General features: G+C 41.1%; 1 protein-coding gene across 1 annotated transcript in view; it reads left to right on the top strand.

Annotated features, from left to right (window-relative positions):
• The first annotated feature begins 254 nt into the window (after positions 1 to 254).
• The window catches only part of TES (testin LIM domain protein), a 28,610-nt gene continuing 14,727 nt past the window's right edge, over positions 255 to 14,137 (top strand). The window contains exons 1-2 of the mRNA XM_065645970.1: positions 255 to 408; positions 12,494 to 12,579. Of these exons, the coding sequence (XP_065502042.1) occupies positions 382 to 408; positions 12,494 to 12,579 (113 nt within the window). The 5' untranslated portion in view covers positions 255 to 381. The remainder of the gene's footprint in view (positions 409 to 12,493; positions 12,580 to 14,137) is intronic.

Raw genomic sequence — 14,137 nt, 5'->3', positions numbered from 1 at the left:
TCAGAGTCCGCGTTTCCAGGCGCCCGTGCCCGGAGGCGAAGCGCCGCGGCAGCGAACGCCTTCCCCGCGCCTTTACCCTCGCCGGCTCGGCAGCCGCAGCCCCGCGCCGGGCCGGGCAGGCAGGGCCGGGCAGGGACGCGGCGGCGGCGGGTGATTGGCTGGCGGGCCGGCGGGCGGCCGGGCGGGGATTGGCTGCCGCGCCGCCTTTGTTCGGCTGCAGCCACTGCCGCAGGGCAGCGGAAGTTTGAGCGCGGCGGCGGCGGCGGGTGCGAGGGGCGGCGGCGGGTGCGGCCTCACCCCGCGCACCGCAGCCCGGCCGCGCCGGACGGAACAGGAGCCGCCTCACACCCGCCCTGCTCCGGAGCCCGGCCCGGGGGCAGCATGGACCTGGAGAGCAGAGTGAAGAAGGTAAGGTGGGGGCCGCCCGCCGGGTTACCTGCCGCGCTAGCCGGCGTTGCCCTCCGCTGGAGTCGCCCCCCGAGCGCCGGGGTCGGGCGCGGAGCCGTGCCCCCGTCCTGGGGCCCTGCTTCTCCCGCTCCGTCACCCCATCTCCAAGCGGAGGGCAGGTGAGGGGCCGGGGAGCTGCCTGCGAAGCGACCTCCTGCCGCCGCCGTGGCCTCGCCCGCAGGCGAACGGCGAACTTCTGCTTTGCGCCCGACGGTAATTAGGACGCTGCAGTTTGTTCCCCAGGTAGCCAAGTGGGTACCCCTGTCCTGTCATGCGAGTAAAAACATGTGTCCTTCCCCCAAAAAACCCTGAGACCTAATAGCTGTGTTCAGGTGTGTGCTCTGTGAATGTGAAACCCAAATTACATGCAGCCAAAGAGCTGTTCGTGGGTATGCTGAAGAATAAGTTCTGACTTTTGATGTGACTAACTCATGACAAATATGTTCTCAGTGTTTGTATGGATTACCCAAGACAGAAACTTAGAGTTGGTCTTTTATTGTGTTTTTTGGGGTTTTTTTAAACAGACATATTAACTAGTTAGTTTGGAGTCAAATTGGCAAGAAGCAGTAACAAGTAACAGCGATAGGTAATCCAGCTGTATTGGATCTCTTCCAAAACTTGCTATTTAAAACTCGATATGTAAAACTGTCGTCATGTGGGACGCACCTCTAAATCCTTGTTTCTAGTGCTTTTGGAAATTAGATGCAGCACTTAAGCAATGGCTTCTTTTAGTAAGAACTTTATAGTATCTGTTACAACACTATTTGATAAAGGCAGAAGGAACTTTGTATATGAACGTGGCTTAAATCTGTACATAACCCTCACTGATATATCAAAACTAGTCTTTTAAAGTGCATGTTGTATGGACACACGACTTGTATTCCTGAGTTGTTATATTTAAGGGCAGTAAGTTGTTCTAAAGTATCCATCTGCCCTTTTGTGTACCTGTATGTGTTTCCAACTTTCAGGCTAGAGACTGACTCGCATATAGAAGTACTTGTGCCATGTGGAAGACTATCTGTTAAGTCAAGGCTGAATCCCATTGAAGCAGGTTAGCCTTGAGTTACAGTGTTCTCCAAGTGATGTCACCACAGGTGATGATGTCACCTAGATGAGGGTCTCAGTTTGAAGAAACTGCATATCTCATCCCTCAGCCAACTTCAGGACATCAGGGGATGGAGGGATGTAGTGAAGTACTGTCACTGTCTTTAGAAGCTACTTGTGTGCACAAAGTTGTCCCCTTTGCATGACTGCTCGTATGTAATTAAGACAAGCTTCTCTAGTAGATTTACTCATACTTTCTAAGCCCATTTTAAAACTTGATGGCTTCACAGAGGTTGGTCGCTGAAAGTTTTTTGAACTCCAAGAGCGGAGAGGTGCATGTTTCTGGAAGATACAGCATTCCTATTCAGAATTTCTCTATCTAAAGAGAAAATAAATATGTGCTGTTAAATACTGATAAAGATTTGCTGATAATAGAGTCTTGTTTTGAGTGAACTTTTAGTGTCATCTACTTTAAATTGCGCTGTAGTTATTGGGTAGTTGTGTGTATTGTAAGTTTATTTGACTATTTTTGGTCATCTTTTACTTTTCTCTTTTGTCAACTTCAAAGATTCCTGAAGATTTTGTTTTTGAACCTCTCAGACAGATGTGGAAGCTAGTGCAGCAGAAGAAACCAGCAAAGCTCTGTGGAAATTAATTTGTGTTTTCTGTTCTGTTCGGTTTTACTATTAATACTGCTAAGATATGCTTATGATGTGAAGAACTTCACATTTTCTCTGTTTTTATTAAACCTATGCTCAGAAAACTACTGTTTTTCCTCTTTCTCCTGTTGCTTGTTCACATCTCCTTACCACCCTCTTTCCCTTTATTACTTAGGTGAAGCTCCTTTCCCAAGAGAACAGGATCTGTGAGAAGTCAATGCAGGGAGACCTGGGAAGCTTCTCTGTGTGCCAGTGTGTTCAGTACTAAATCCTTTTCTTTTTTGACTATCCATACTTACTTAATTAAAACTTCTTCAGATTTTGTATACTGGAATGAATGAATAACAGTTCACATCTACTCAGCAATAGCTGCATTTCTTCATTCTCCACTCTTAAATTCCTATTCTCAACATGTTTGTTTCCTTATCTTTTACTTGTCTCTTTTTGCAAACTCACCTCTTTCTTGAAAGGTGGAAGAACATTCTGGGAAGGTTCCCATAAAGTCTATCAAAAACTTAGCCTTTAAGAGAAACTTGTCTTCAGGTGGATGGAGATGTCCCTGACGGTTTTCTTTTTTTAATTATTATTACTTTTTTCTTTCTTTTTTTTGGTCCATCAGCAGTAATGAGTTACTGAACCACACGCCGTGGTTCTCACCCCCGCCATTAGTTGCTACACCCTGGGCCGAAATAACTTGAGTCCTTTCACAAAATCTGCTTGCTACCTTATGTAACTTTTTATTTTGTAGTGACTTGTACCTCTTCACTGCCTGGAAAAGGAAGGTAAATGTTAGGGGGGCTGATGAGTGGCAGACCTGCCTGTTGGGTAGGAAGTTCCAGTAACACTGTGCAGAAGGAAGCAGGAATTACCATGTTGTCCCCAAATAAGTTGCTGTTGCCTCTCTCTTCTGAACTCAAAGTCTCAGTTCAGAAGTTGGCTGTTCTGTAGCCATGTTCAGCAGAGCAGAGGGAGATGAGTGTCCAGTGGAGCAGCGTGTGGTGTGGAGGCTCTGACACCCAGCTGATACTGTGAAAGAAAAATTTCTTCCTCTGACCACAACTGCTTATGTATAACTGCACAGGGTAATATAATAGGATGCTTTCTGCTTCTAGAAAACTCAAGAGATGAGATTTCCAAGGTGACATTTCTGAGATTTCTCCAAGTGTCAGTAGTCTAGTTGTGGTCTTCTGCATTGTCTTTTTGGAAAGCTGCTGTTGGCTTTCAAGGAGCTGGTACTGTACAGGAGAAAAACATGCACCTATACATGGATGGTACACATATCTATGTATTTGGGTTTATAAGAAAAGAAAACACCCTTCTGAAATGCCTCAAGAAAGTCTGTTTTCATTGTTGGTGTCAGGTTTGATTTCTTTGTTTGGGGTTTTTTGGGGTGTTTTGTGTGGTTTTGTTTGTTTTTTTCTCCAAATGTAACTGTTCCAGCAGAGTTCATCTGACAGGAATTGCTTCCCCTCCAGTAGAATGGCATGAGGGCTCAACCAACCTACCTGTCCTTCAGCCGGAAGAACTACTGCCCCATCTGCAACAACTTCTAACCCATCCTTTTAGCAGTGAATAGCTTATGTTTGCTATCTGGTAAGAGAAAAGCAGCAGTCCTGTGTAACATACCCTTCTTAAGCGTTTGGCTCTTGAGGAATCACAATTACTTCAGCTCAGACTTTTCATTGAACTTCTTCTGTTTGGTTTCTTTTATGTGCTGTAAGACTGATATTGCTGTCTTCACAGCTGGCCAGAGGAAGCAAATCTACTGTGTAACCAGATGTCTCTTTTGGTCTAAATCCTGGCTTCTGGACAACCTCAGCCTGAAGGAAACACAAATTTCAGAATGAATTTTCAGCACTGAGAATATATGCAGAACATACACTTTATTCCACATATATGTATAACTTCTTTGTAGTCAGGTCTCCATGCTTCTTAGAGAAACAAAGTGACTGGCAAATATGTAGGCAGTGAATAATGTGGTAAAACGTAGTTGCAAGACTGTCTTTTTAGCCACTATGTGAATACTGAGTCTGATACCTTATTTTCTGTTATAATTTCCCTTTTAAGGGGATGGGGAGTTTAAGACTGACTGTGCAGTTTTCTCCTTTGTCTCAGGATGGCTTGGATTTGCTCTTGCATTTGAGGATTGTGAAGATAGCTTTGTATCTGAAAAGAGATTGCACAACAGAGCTGGAGCCTTAAAACAGTAGCTCTGGCTTGAAAAGTACTTGTGCAACAAACAGACCGCTATTTATCCTGAATACAATGTACACTGTGTTCTCAAACCTTGCTTTGAGGGTATAGGGAAAATGAAGATTTAATGCTTTTTATTGAAGAGTCTGTTAGAACAAAGTTCTGCTAGTCTGGATTCCTGCCCTGTCTGTCACCTCCCTGAACTTGGTAAAATGAATCAGTAGGTCATGGTCCTGCTGGCACCATGGTCTTGTGCTTTGCTAGAGAAAATAAGAATCTGGCAGCAGATTTGTTCTGTATAAGCTTTCACTGTATAATACTTGCTTTATAGAAAGACGGTTGGGGTCAGAGGAGTTTGAGGGAAGAGATGCAGCTTCTCCAGTGTGGAATCTCTGCGTGGTTCTTTTCCTATAGCGTGAGACTCGGTTGGTTCTGTTATAGTGGAAAACCAAACACAGAGTGCTTTAGACATTGTTAAGTCAACAACTGTAATGCTCTTTGATAAATGAGCAGTGAATAAAGTATGCATAGGAGCAAAGTCAACTCTTTCGTGTTTTGCAAAGCATGATTTAGTAATATCTGCTGGGCTCCACTTCCTGTTGATGTCACTGTTTGTTTTGGTGTTACTGCCATGGAAATCCTGATAACAGAGCTTTTTTGCTGTTCCTTAGGTATAGTAAGATCAAGGAAATGCAAGGTGACTCATGGCTGAGTTTTGTTTGCAAGGAGGAGTATGAAAACAAGTGTGGAGATGTGAGAGGAGCTACTTCAGTTTTGTTAACAAGGAAACTGAGTAACTACTTCCTACGTATGTTGTGATGGGATTTATTTTTCCCTCAGACTTTGGGGAAAAAAAAGTGGTGTGGGTTTTTTTGTTTTGGTTTGTTTGTTTGTTCTGGAACACCTGTCTGAATACACACCCCTACTTACTTTTTGTTTGGCGTGCCTGCATATCAGCTTGGCAAAGACAGCAAGGCTAAATTAAACTTTTTTTTTCTGTTGCAAAAGTACTCCCCAGGTATTTGACCATAAAATATCATGCAATGATATAAAATATCAAGCCAAGAAACTCTTTGGATGCAGGACTGCATGGCTTCTAAGATTAGGCGAAATTTTCTTTAATATGGCATAATTATAAGCCCAGTATTAAAGTAAGTTAATTTTCCATCTTGCTGTTTAAGTTACAGTATTCTGTCATTAAAGGCACAAAGATCTGTTTCTGCAAGTGTAAAAGAAATGTTTTTCCTTTCCTCTAAGTAAAATAATAATAATGGTGAGTTGCAATTGTGAATGAAATTTTATTGGTAGAAGTTGCTTAAAAACACATTTCTTTTACTTCGGGAAAGTATTCTGAACATGTCTTGCAAATTAATGCCGCCTTCTCAGCAAATACAAAGTTTACAGGTGTAATACAGTAGATGTAAATATACCGTGCTGTATTTAAAAATCATATTTTACAGTATATTTTTAAAATATATGCATGTTTGGTTTATGTATATAACTAATATATATACATCCCATACATGTATATATGTTTTATGTAGGGTGTATGTCTTTTAAAAAAAAAAAGAAACACCCTACCTAATACATACTTTCTGCTAACATGAGGAGTTGGTGATGTTCTTCTAGGTGCTGAAGACCTGCAGGGAGAGTAGAGCTGTGCAGATGAAAACCTGTCGCATGTGTTATCTTGGGTCTTAGACTTGGTCAGATGAATAGGTTGAGGATCAAAGGGATAAGGAGGCTTCTATCATGGTAATTTCAGATCACATCAGACATAACTGTACTTTGGTACTGCTGTATGTGCACTTCTGGTCTTTTTGTTTTTTAAAGTCTGTCTAATCCTCCCTTTGTACCTTGTTTCCAGTCTGAGGTTGTCTAGCTGAAAAAAACCAAAACCACACCTCTTTCCTGCATGACTGCAGACCCTAATAAGTGAGTATGTAGATTTCCAGGTTACCTTTTCAAAACCTGGTATGAGAAGATGCAGCTGGGCAAGAGCACTGATGACAAAACAAAATACATATGTATTGTGAAAATGCCTCTGCAGTATTGGGTGATGGATAGTGCTGTATTGGAGGTTTATAGACAGTGTTATAGTGCCTGTCAACTGCATTCAAACTTAGCTGGTCTAATAGTGGACTTTGTGAATAAACACTACTTGTTTTCAACCCAGCTGGGATGTCTTTAATAGCTGTTAGTCTTTTGACAGTGGGCTGTGTAAAAGTGTCTTAAATATTTATATGCAGAGCTGTTTGATATTTAGCTGTAGACATGAAAATAAAATAAATTCTTAGTACTTGTGTACTATTGTAGGCTGCTGCAGCTCCTTGATTTATTCTTCTGCCCATCCTGCCCAGATCGTCTTTCAAATATTTTTCTTGGATGCAACCACTTTTTGGCATCCTTCCTTCTGTGCAAATGGACTTCCTTACTCAAGCTTCTACATCTTAATCTGAGTCAACTTTTCCCTAGATCAAAATGCATATTTAAAAAAAAGCTAGGATAGTCTTGCCATCAATTCTAATAGACATGTTCAATAATAGCAAATATAGAGTGGTCTGTGGAATACTGCTCTTCACTACAGATGAAACTCTTTTCCTCTGTTTTCATACCATGTCTATAGAAGTCTTTTAAGAGCATTTTCCAGATGCAAATGTGTTGTTGTGTTTTGGCTTTTTTTGTTGTTTCTTTTTTTCCCATTTTTGGAATCCTAGGAAATAACATAGCTTTTCTGTTTCTTAAAGTTTAAATGCTGTTTAAATTTCCAGTTTGCTGTCTTTCCCTACTAGAGAAGTCTCCTGCTGGTACAGAACATAGTGGTACAAGATCAGGTCTCGGCAATAAAGCATGCACAGAAGATTTCTAATGTCTCTTGTTCTCATGGTCTGGTTTTTTGCATACTTGGCTTTACCTTCACTTCTTTGGAACTTCCTAAAGTACATCAGGATATACTAGAAATCTGTTTTGTTATGCTATATGAGTGTTTTTCTCAAGGTTGCGTTGAAGATGGGAAACAGTATCATTTGATGTGCCCCTGCAAACATTCAAATGGATTAATAGTTAGGTAATCTTCAAACTAAAAGATCCCTGGGATTTTATGGTAAATCCAAAACCAGCTTTAGCATGGATCTCTTCGCTTCTGCCCTTGGAGCATTTGGGCATGAGAGAGAGGTCTGCAAAAAGGTCAGTGAAAAGGATTTAAGTCTATTCTGGGACCCACGCACTGTTAATTATCACAGCCCACTAATGACAACTTTCTCACTGTATAGCCACAACCTTTCAAATTCTGAAGAGGCCTCAAACAGTGGAAGGACTTCTGATCTCCTGCAGAGGCTGTGTACTGGTGTTGTGTCTTGCTGTGCGTGGCAAAGTGAAAGATTAATGCGGATCACCTGCCTGGCAGTACAGGAGAGCTTTCAGGGGGCAGGAAGGAAAAGGAGCTGAGAACCAAGTTAACCCTCATCTTTTGGTGGGACTGAAGACGTAAAAGAAGTGTTGTGCAAGGGAGACCTTTATAAAGGGGAAGAAATGTCAGAGCAGGTCACTTTGAGGGCTATATTTGTACTAGGTATGATAACTATTAAAATAAAGACTTCCAGTAGAACTGCCAGGATGCTCTTGGTATCATTTGTGCCCAGCTGCTCCATGAGAGTGAACAGAAAAGACAGAATCGGACTGTAGTCACTGTATAGTGATAACATGAGAGTGGGCAGAAGCTGCAATGCGAGATATTCTGATTGAACATACAGATTTTATTTTCTCTCTGTGGTCCAGCATCATAATAGGATGTTGAATCTGCATCTGGTCAAGGCCCTGGGCAAATCTGATTTTGTTGTACCTGCTCTTTGTGGGCAACTGGGTGACCTCCAGAGAGCCCTTGCAACTTAAAATAGTCTGTGCTCATTAAAAGCAAGTATAAGCAAGCTTTAAAAACTACTGCTCTGCCTGATGTCTTAATTTACCTAAGATTTCTTAGGGCTTATCTTTTGTTTTCCCTGTAACTGTCAACAATAACCTTGAGTTCTGTGACATTACACTCTTAACTATTAAAAAACTAATCCTCTATTCATCACAACACTTTTTTTGCCAGCGCCCTGAGCTGTGGCACAGTCTATTCCATGTAGGAGCAAACTTGTTAAATTTATCTATATTTTACCACATGAGAGAAACTGTAGCTGACCAAATATAATTGCATTTGTATCAGCCCGGAGTGCTAAACTGGCCATCTACCTCTATGTGCATAGTCTATTTGCCTCCATGATTTTTTTTCATAGCATCTCATGTGGAAGTTGTTTTGTCTGGTGCTCTATGAAGTCTACTGTATTTACAGGAATACGAATTCCAAAATTAGTGTTCTGAAACTGCAACAAAACAGGATTTCAGTGTTTGCCAGAGGATTTGAATTAATAGGAAGGAGAAATGGGATTTGTTGGACTTTCATTCTCAATGTTCAATAAACTTAACAATAAACACTTCTGATAATCCAGGTTTAAACTATTTCATAGCAACTGCTGTGTTTCCATTCTACATCTGAACAAACTATTAGACAGTTGCATTGGACCATTTGGATTTTTAAGATGACAGTAAACTTCTACCTTAATATAAAGATAGCCAACTCTTGACACTGGGTTCCAATCTGAGCTGAGAAGGGGCAGTCTTTCACTGATTTTCATTTTAACTGTAACCATTTAAAATTTTTTGCACTTGAAGACTCTTTAATCTTGAAAGCAGCATGCAACAGATGATCTCAATCTTATTTCTGTCCTCTTCCATACTCAGCCTATATAAGTCTCTATTGGGTATGTTAGTAATACCAGATGGTTTTGGATAGCTTTTTCTGTAAAATGAAAATTAATGGCAGTAGACAGGCAGGAACCTTCTTCTGGCAGCATTTCAGCAGACTTGTCTGTGCTATTTCTCCCATAACTCCGTTTGTGGGGAAAATGGATTCCCTCCTGTTCCCAGGCGTGCATTCCCACTCCAGGGTGTGCTCAGTCTGTGCCGCATCTCTGGGTGCTCCAGCATGGAGCTGGCCATGTCCTCCAGAAGGCTTGGGGAATAAACGTGGGCAGGAGCAATGAAGAAGCACACTGGGGCTTTAGGCTCTCTGAATTTCCCGAATTACAGCAGAATCAGCTGCTGGAGAGGAAGCGGTCACTTCCGAGACTGATACTTCCTTGCTGCTGAAGCAGGTTCTGTTACAGCACTGTGGAGGGATATTTGACAGGCAGAGACTTTATCTTTAGATAGCGCACAGTGCTTTTGGGTTTGACTCTATTGTTATTTTATACATATTTTGGCAAGTAACCGCATAGTTTCTCCATCAGAACAAAGGCAGAGGCTGTGCATGCATCTGGAGTCATGTCTAATTCAATTCTCAATGTGCCCCTTAGTTTCAAGCTAAACCTTTTCCATAAGGTGACCAGACATTGCACATAGAAAGTTCATCCCCTTCTTTCTCATTTGCAGGAGACTGAGAAATGTTTCAAAACAAGTCTATCTTTGCTAATTCAGTTTATTTGTCTTAAGATGCATAGGCATTTATTGAATGATGTGCACTTTATTACTGGAAAGGAAATGCGGAATCCTGTATTTCTGAAGAAATCTACGCTGAGACTGCTGGTTGCGAAGATGCAAGCAGGCTGTCTGGTTGTTTTCCATTTAGACTGGAAAGGGAGTATGTTTTGGGTGGAGCGTTTAGACAGCACATATTTCCTCTCCTTAATTTGCTTCTGGGGAGGTATTTTTAGCTTGAACCCTTAACATTTAAGAGGCTTGGAAATGATGTATTAAAAAATTACAAAAAGCATTTTAATCTTCTTGCATTTCAGATTCTATTTTGGGTATTCTGAAAATGTTCAGGCTATTTCTCTGTGTACTGCGTGACAGCTTTATGCACAAATGTTCCTAGGTTTCTAACCCTTCTAATTACAATGCTAATAAAGTTATCATTATTGCTCTTTCTCTCCCTTCCTCCTTTTTCAAAGGGGGGGAGAGCCCAAACATTTATGTAAGGAGTGCCACTTTGTAGCTGAACTTGGCAGCTAGAGAGAATGGGTTAATGTTGGCTTTTGTGGGGAGGGAGGGGGCAATGCAAGCACATTTTAATTTTAAAAGCTTCCTAGGGGGGTTGTTTGTGTGGTGTGTTTGTGTGTTGTTGTTGGTTTTGGTGTTTTTTTTTTTTCCCCCTCCTTTAACCAGCCAAAAAAAGCCCCAAACAACGAACCCAAACCAAAAACCAACCTGTCCTGAAAAAAAAAAAAAAAAATTGTGTGTTGCTCTGGCTTCCTCTTTGTCTTTACAGAACATCCTGGCCAACATTTTGTTCTGTTTGTGTGTGACCTGACAAGAGCGCTTTGTTTTCTGATGTACGGCGTGTGTGTATGAGGTACAGTGTGTGTATGGTGGGACTCTGGATTCCACATGAGAAGACCTTTGTAAACACCCATCAGTGGAGATCCCTATTAGCTTTATATATCCAACATAGTCAAAATTGTAGTTCATAAAACAGAACCTTAAAGTTATGTTTATTTTAGGTGTCTACTGCTCTGGCTTTAGGTTGATGCCTCTAGAATGTGAACTTGTTGAGCCTTTAGGCTGATAAAGATGTCACCGTGATCACAGCGGGCTTGTATTTCTTCCTCTGGATAAGAAAGCAAGAAATAATTTCACGTCCCTCTAATGTATCCCTGCAGTTGCAAGCAGTAGATTAATAACTGCAGAAGTATCTCCTCTCACTAAATAGCCCATAATCTGCAGGAAGGTTTTATAATATCCTCAGGGGCAATGATCCTTCAAACTATAAAATAACTAAGACTATGGTCTTCCCTGCATCTTATGTGCTTTTTGTTGAGCAAATGGTTTGTGAATAATGTGTTCCTTCATTTTGGACAGAAACAAGTTGAAAGCTTAGCTGTTTATATCCTTGTATGTACAACAAAAGCAGTATGGCTTCTTGGCGCATATTGCAAACTTCCTAATAACAAAACTGTATCATACAATCTAATTAACCCTGACATTCCATTATTGTTGCGAGAACTAAGGTTACTACCAGGACTTGTCAGCTCTAGCTCACTTTCCATTCATGGTAAAAGGCAAACTGGAGGTGAGCTGTCCCCTTTGTGATGACCGTCCTTCCCGCTGCATCTGCCCGCAGCTCGCTGGGAGTGCTCCTCATGCTGCTGGAGGGGTGGTGGGAGGTGGGGATGGGTCCCCTCTGTGCGTCGGGCATGAATCTGCACACCAGGCCGTGACTACAGTTCCATGGTCCTTCATCTGTCTGATTTAAGAGCAATGTTCCCCAAAGGCTTAAAGAGCTGGAGTAGGGCATTTAAAATTTACCGTATTATATGGATGCATACGCTACAGAGCTTGGTGTCTGTGTGAATATTGGCCTTTACTCTGCACTGGTTTTTATGTTCTCTCATATTTCCTCTGCATTATGAATTGGTCGTCTGCCCTTTTAATCTTTTCACAGTGAAACCCTTTGCATATCATTTATGGTCATTGCTTTCACTAACTGTGTTGTTTCTCTTTCTCCTTGGAAAGTAAGCTGATATTAGTCCAGCTGAAACATAAGTGTAAAGGTTGTGTTCTGCTCTCAGTCACTATCAGAGTAGTCTCAAATAGGCTTGGGAATATTAGACTAATGACTTGGATGTTTTCTTTATTCCTGTGGGTTGCCCAGGTTAGTGCATATGAATGTGGCATCTGTTTATTTCTTGATCTCTTGCATCTTGCCAAATCATATTCTGCAGGTCACTTTGTCCTGACAGCTGGATTAAATGTCCTTTGACTTGAGGTCTTATGGCCTCACTTGCTGTGGTTTCACAGCCACAGACCTAAGTCAGGGCTGAAAAGAATCTGCTTCCTTCCTTGTGTGAAACTTGCAGAGAGCTGGGCTGGGGAGACAACTTTTGGCTAAGGCTAACTTTCTGCCTGTTAGCTCAGCCCTACAAACAGGTTTGTGCAAACGCTGTCACTTATGTAGGTAAAATGGAAAGGTGATTGGACCCTAACCTTCTGTCCTGATGGCAGCTTAATCTTTACCTTTACCTGGATTGTAGATCATAAGGGCAGCAGTAACATCATTCATGCAACATATTTCTTGAAGCTGACTGTAGTTTTCTTCTTGCTTTTTTACATAGATGGGCTTGGGCCATGAGCAAGGATTTGGTGCCCCCTGCTTAAAATGCAAGGATAAGTGTGAAGGATTTGAGCTTCATTTCTGGAGGTAAGTGGCACCAGGTGTCCCTTAAGCTGTGACTCAGCACTACAGATCTGTACATGTGTAGGCAAATGTGTAAGTAACTGATTTTATTCTCTCTTTCAATTAAACTATTCAGATGCTTTAAAGAGGCTGTGTCTAGGTTCAGGGCCAGAGCTTCTCAGCTGCACAACAGAGCGTTTAAGTATGCCATCACTTGTGAACGTACCTTTCATTTGCACTGAAGTAAATGCTAGTACTTCTACTGAAGCATTTGCTTTAGCTTGATGAACAGTTGAAGCAGGTTTGTAAAAACATCTGTCCCTACAGTAAGAGAAATGATGGGGAAGAAGTGTGTTTTATCTCAGTAATAAAATGCTTTCTCAGCTCCTGACCAAAGGCATACACTTTGATCTCAGATTTTAGGTAACACTATGTTGCAAAGATATTGAAACTTCGTATACATCTACAAATTACTTGGAGGGGAAAGAGGTGCCATAATTCAAGCAAGTTAAATAGTGCTTGGCCTTGGGTGATGCGCTGTTCCTAAACCAGTAAGAGCTGATGATATTTGCAGTAAATAGGCTATGCTGTAGTCTGTGCTGTTACTTCTGCAGAAATTTTGTATTTCATTAAGACTTTTCTTGTCTTACTGAAACCTTAACAGCTCAGTTCACTGATTATACTGGTTGTGCTTTAAGGTACAGCCTAGTGATTCCGATTTATTAGAAAAAAAAAAATTACTCTTAAAGGTAGCAGCCTGCACAGGACATACATGTGCACTAGCACATGCTAGCAATGAAAGTGATTATGTTTCAACAATGCTATTTAGCTACAGTCATACCTGTATCTGCAGTAGGGTTGTATTTCGTGAGGTTCTTTTAAGGTAGTCTTTACATCCCAGCCAGAGTATCTGATAAGGCCTAGGAGATTTCTACATCTTTACCCAAGTATTTGTCTGCAGCTGAGACTCAGTTTAGAAAATAATGCAGACAAACAGACCACAGCAAACACTTGCTATAAGTTGGTGAAGATACAGCTTCAGTTACGTATCTGTAATACATAACTATAAAAACACCTTATAAATGATGACAAGGAGCATGAAGTGGTAGTACACTAATAAACTTAATCATCTAAAGATAGAAAAAATTATTAGTTTATGAAAATATTTTTTCAGTATACAGGTGGTCACTGAGGGGGCTTGTGCAAAGATACTAGAAAAACAGAGCATAGTTAACATGTGTAGGTAATTTGATAAAACAGGATAAAAATTTTTGCAGGAGTAGTGTTGTTTATCCGTGGTTATATGAGAAATTATGTCACTTTCTACTTGAGAGAAAGATCTTTGCTTAGGGCCAGTGTGATAAATAAGGAAATCACAAGTGGAGGAGAAAAAAAAGACTAGGCCAGTTAACTTTTTCTTAACTCTTCCTTTTTGTTGTCTTTTTCTTTGTTCCTGTTATTAAGAGACCTTGTAATTACTAGCTTATTCTTCAACAGGGAAGAATTTGCGATAACATATAAAATGTCTAAGGTTATTTAGTTACATAATTGCATGTTTATCAGGCTGGAATGTGTCTGCTTT

The sequence above is a fragment of the Caloenas nicobarica genome, chromosome 1, assembly GCF_036013445.1.
Source record: "Caloenas nicobarica isolate bCalNic1 chromosome 1, bCalNic1.hap1, whole genome shotgun sequence".
NCBI lineage: Eukaryota > Metazoa > Chordata > Aves > Columbiformes > Columbidae > Caloenas > Caloenas nicobarica.
This window is presented reverse-complemented; position numbering and strand designations above follow the sequence as displayed.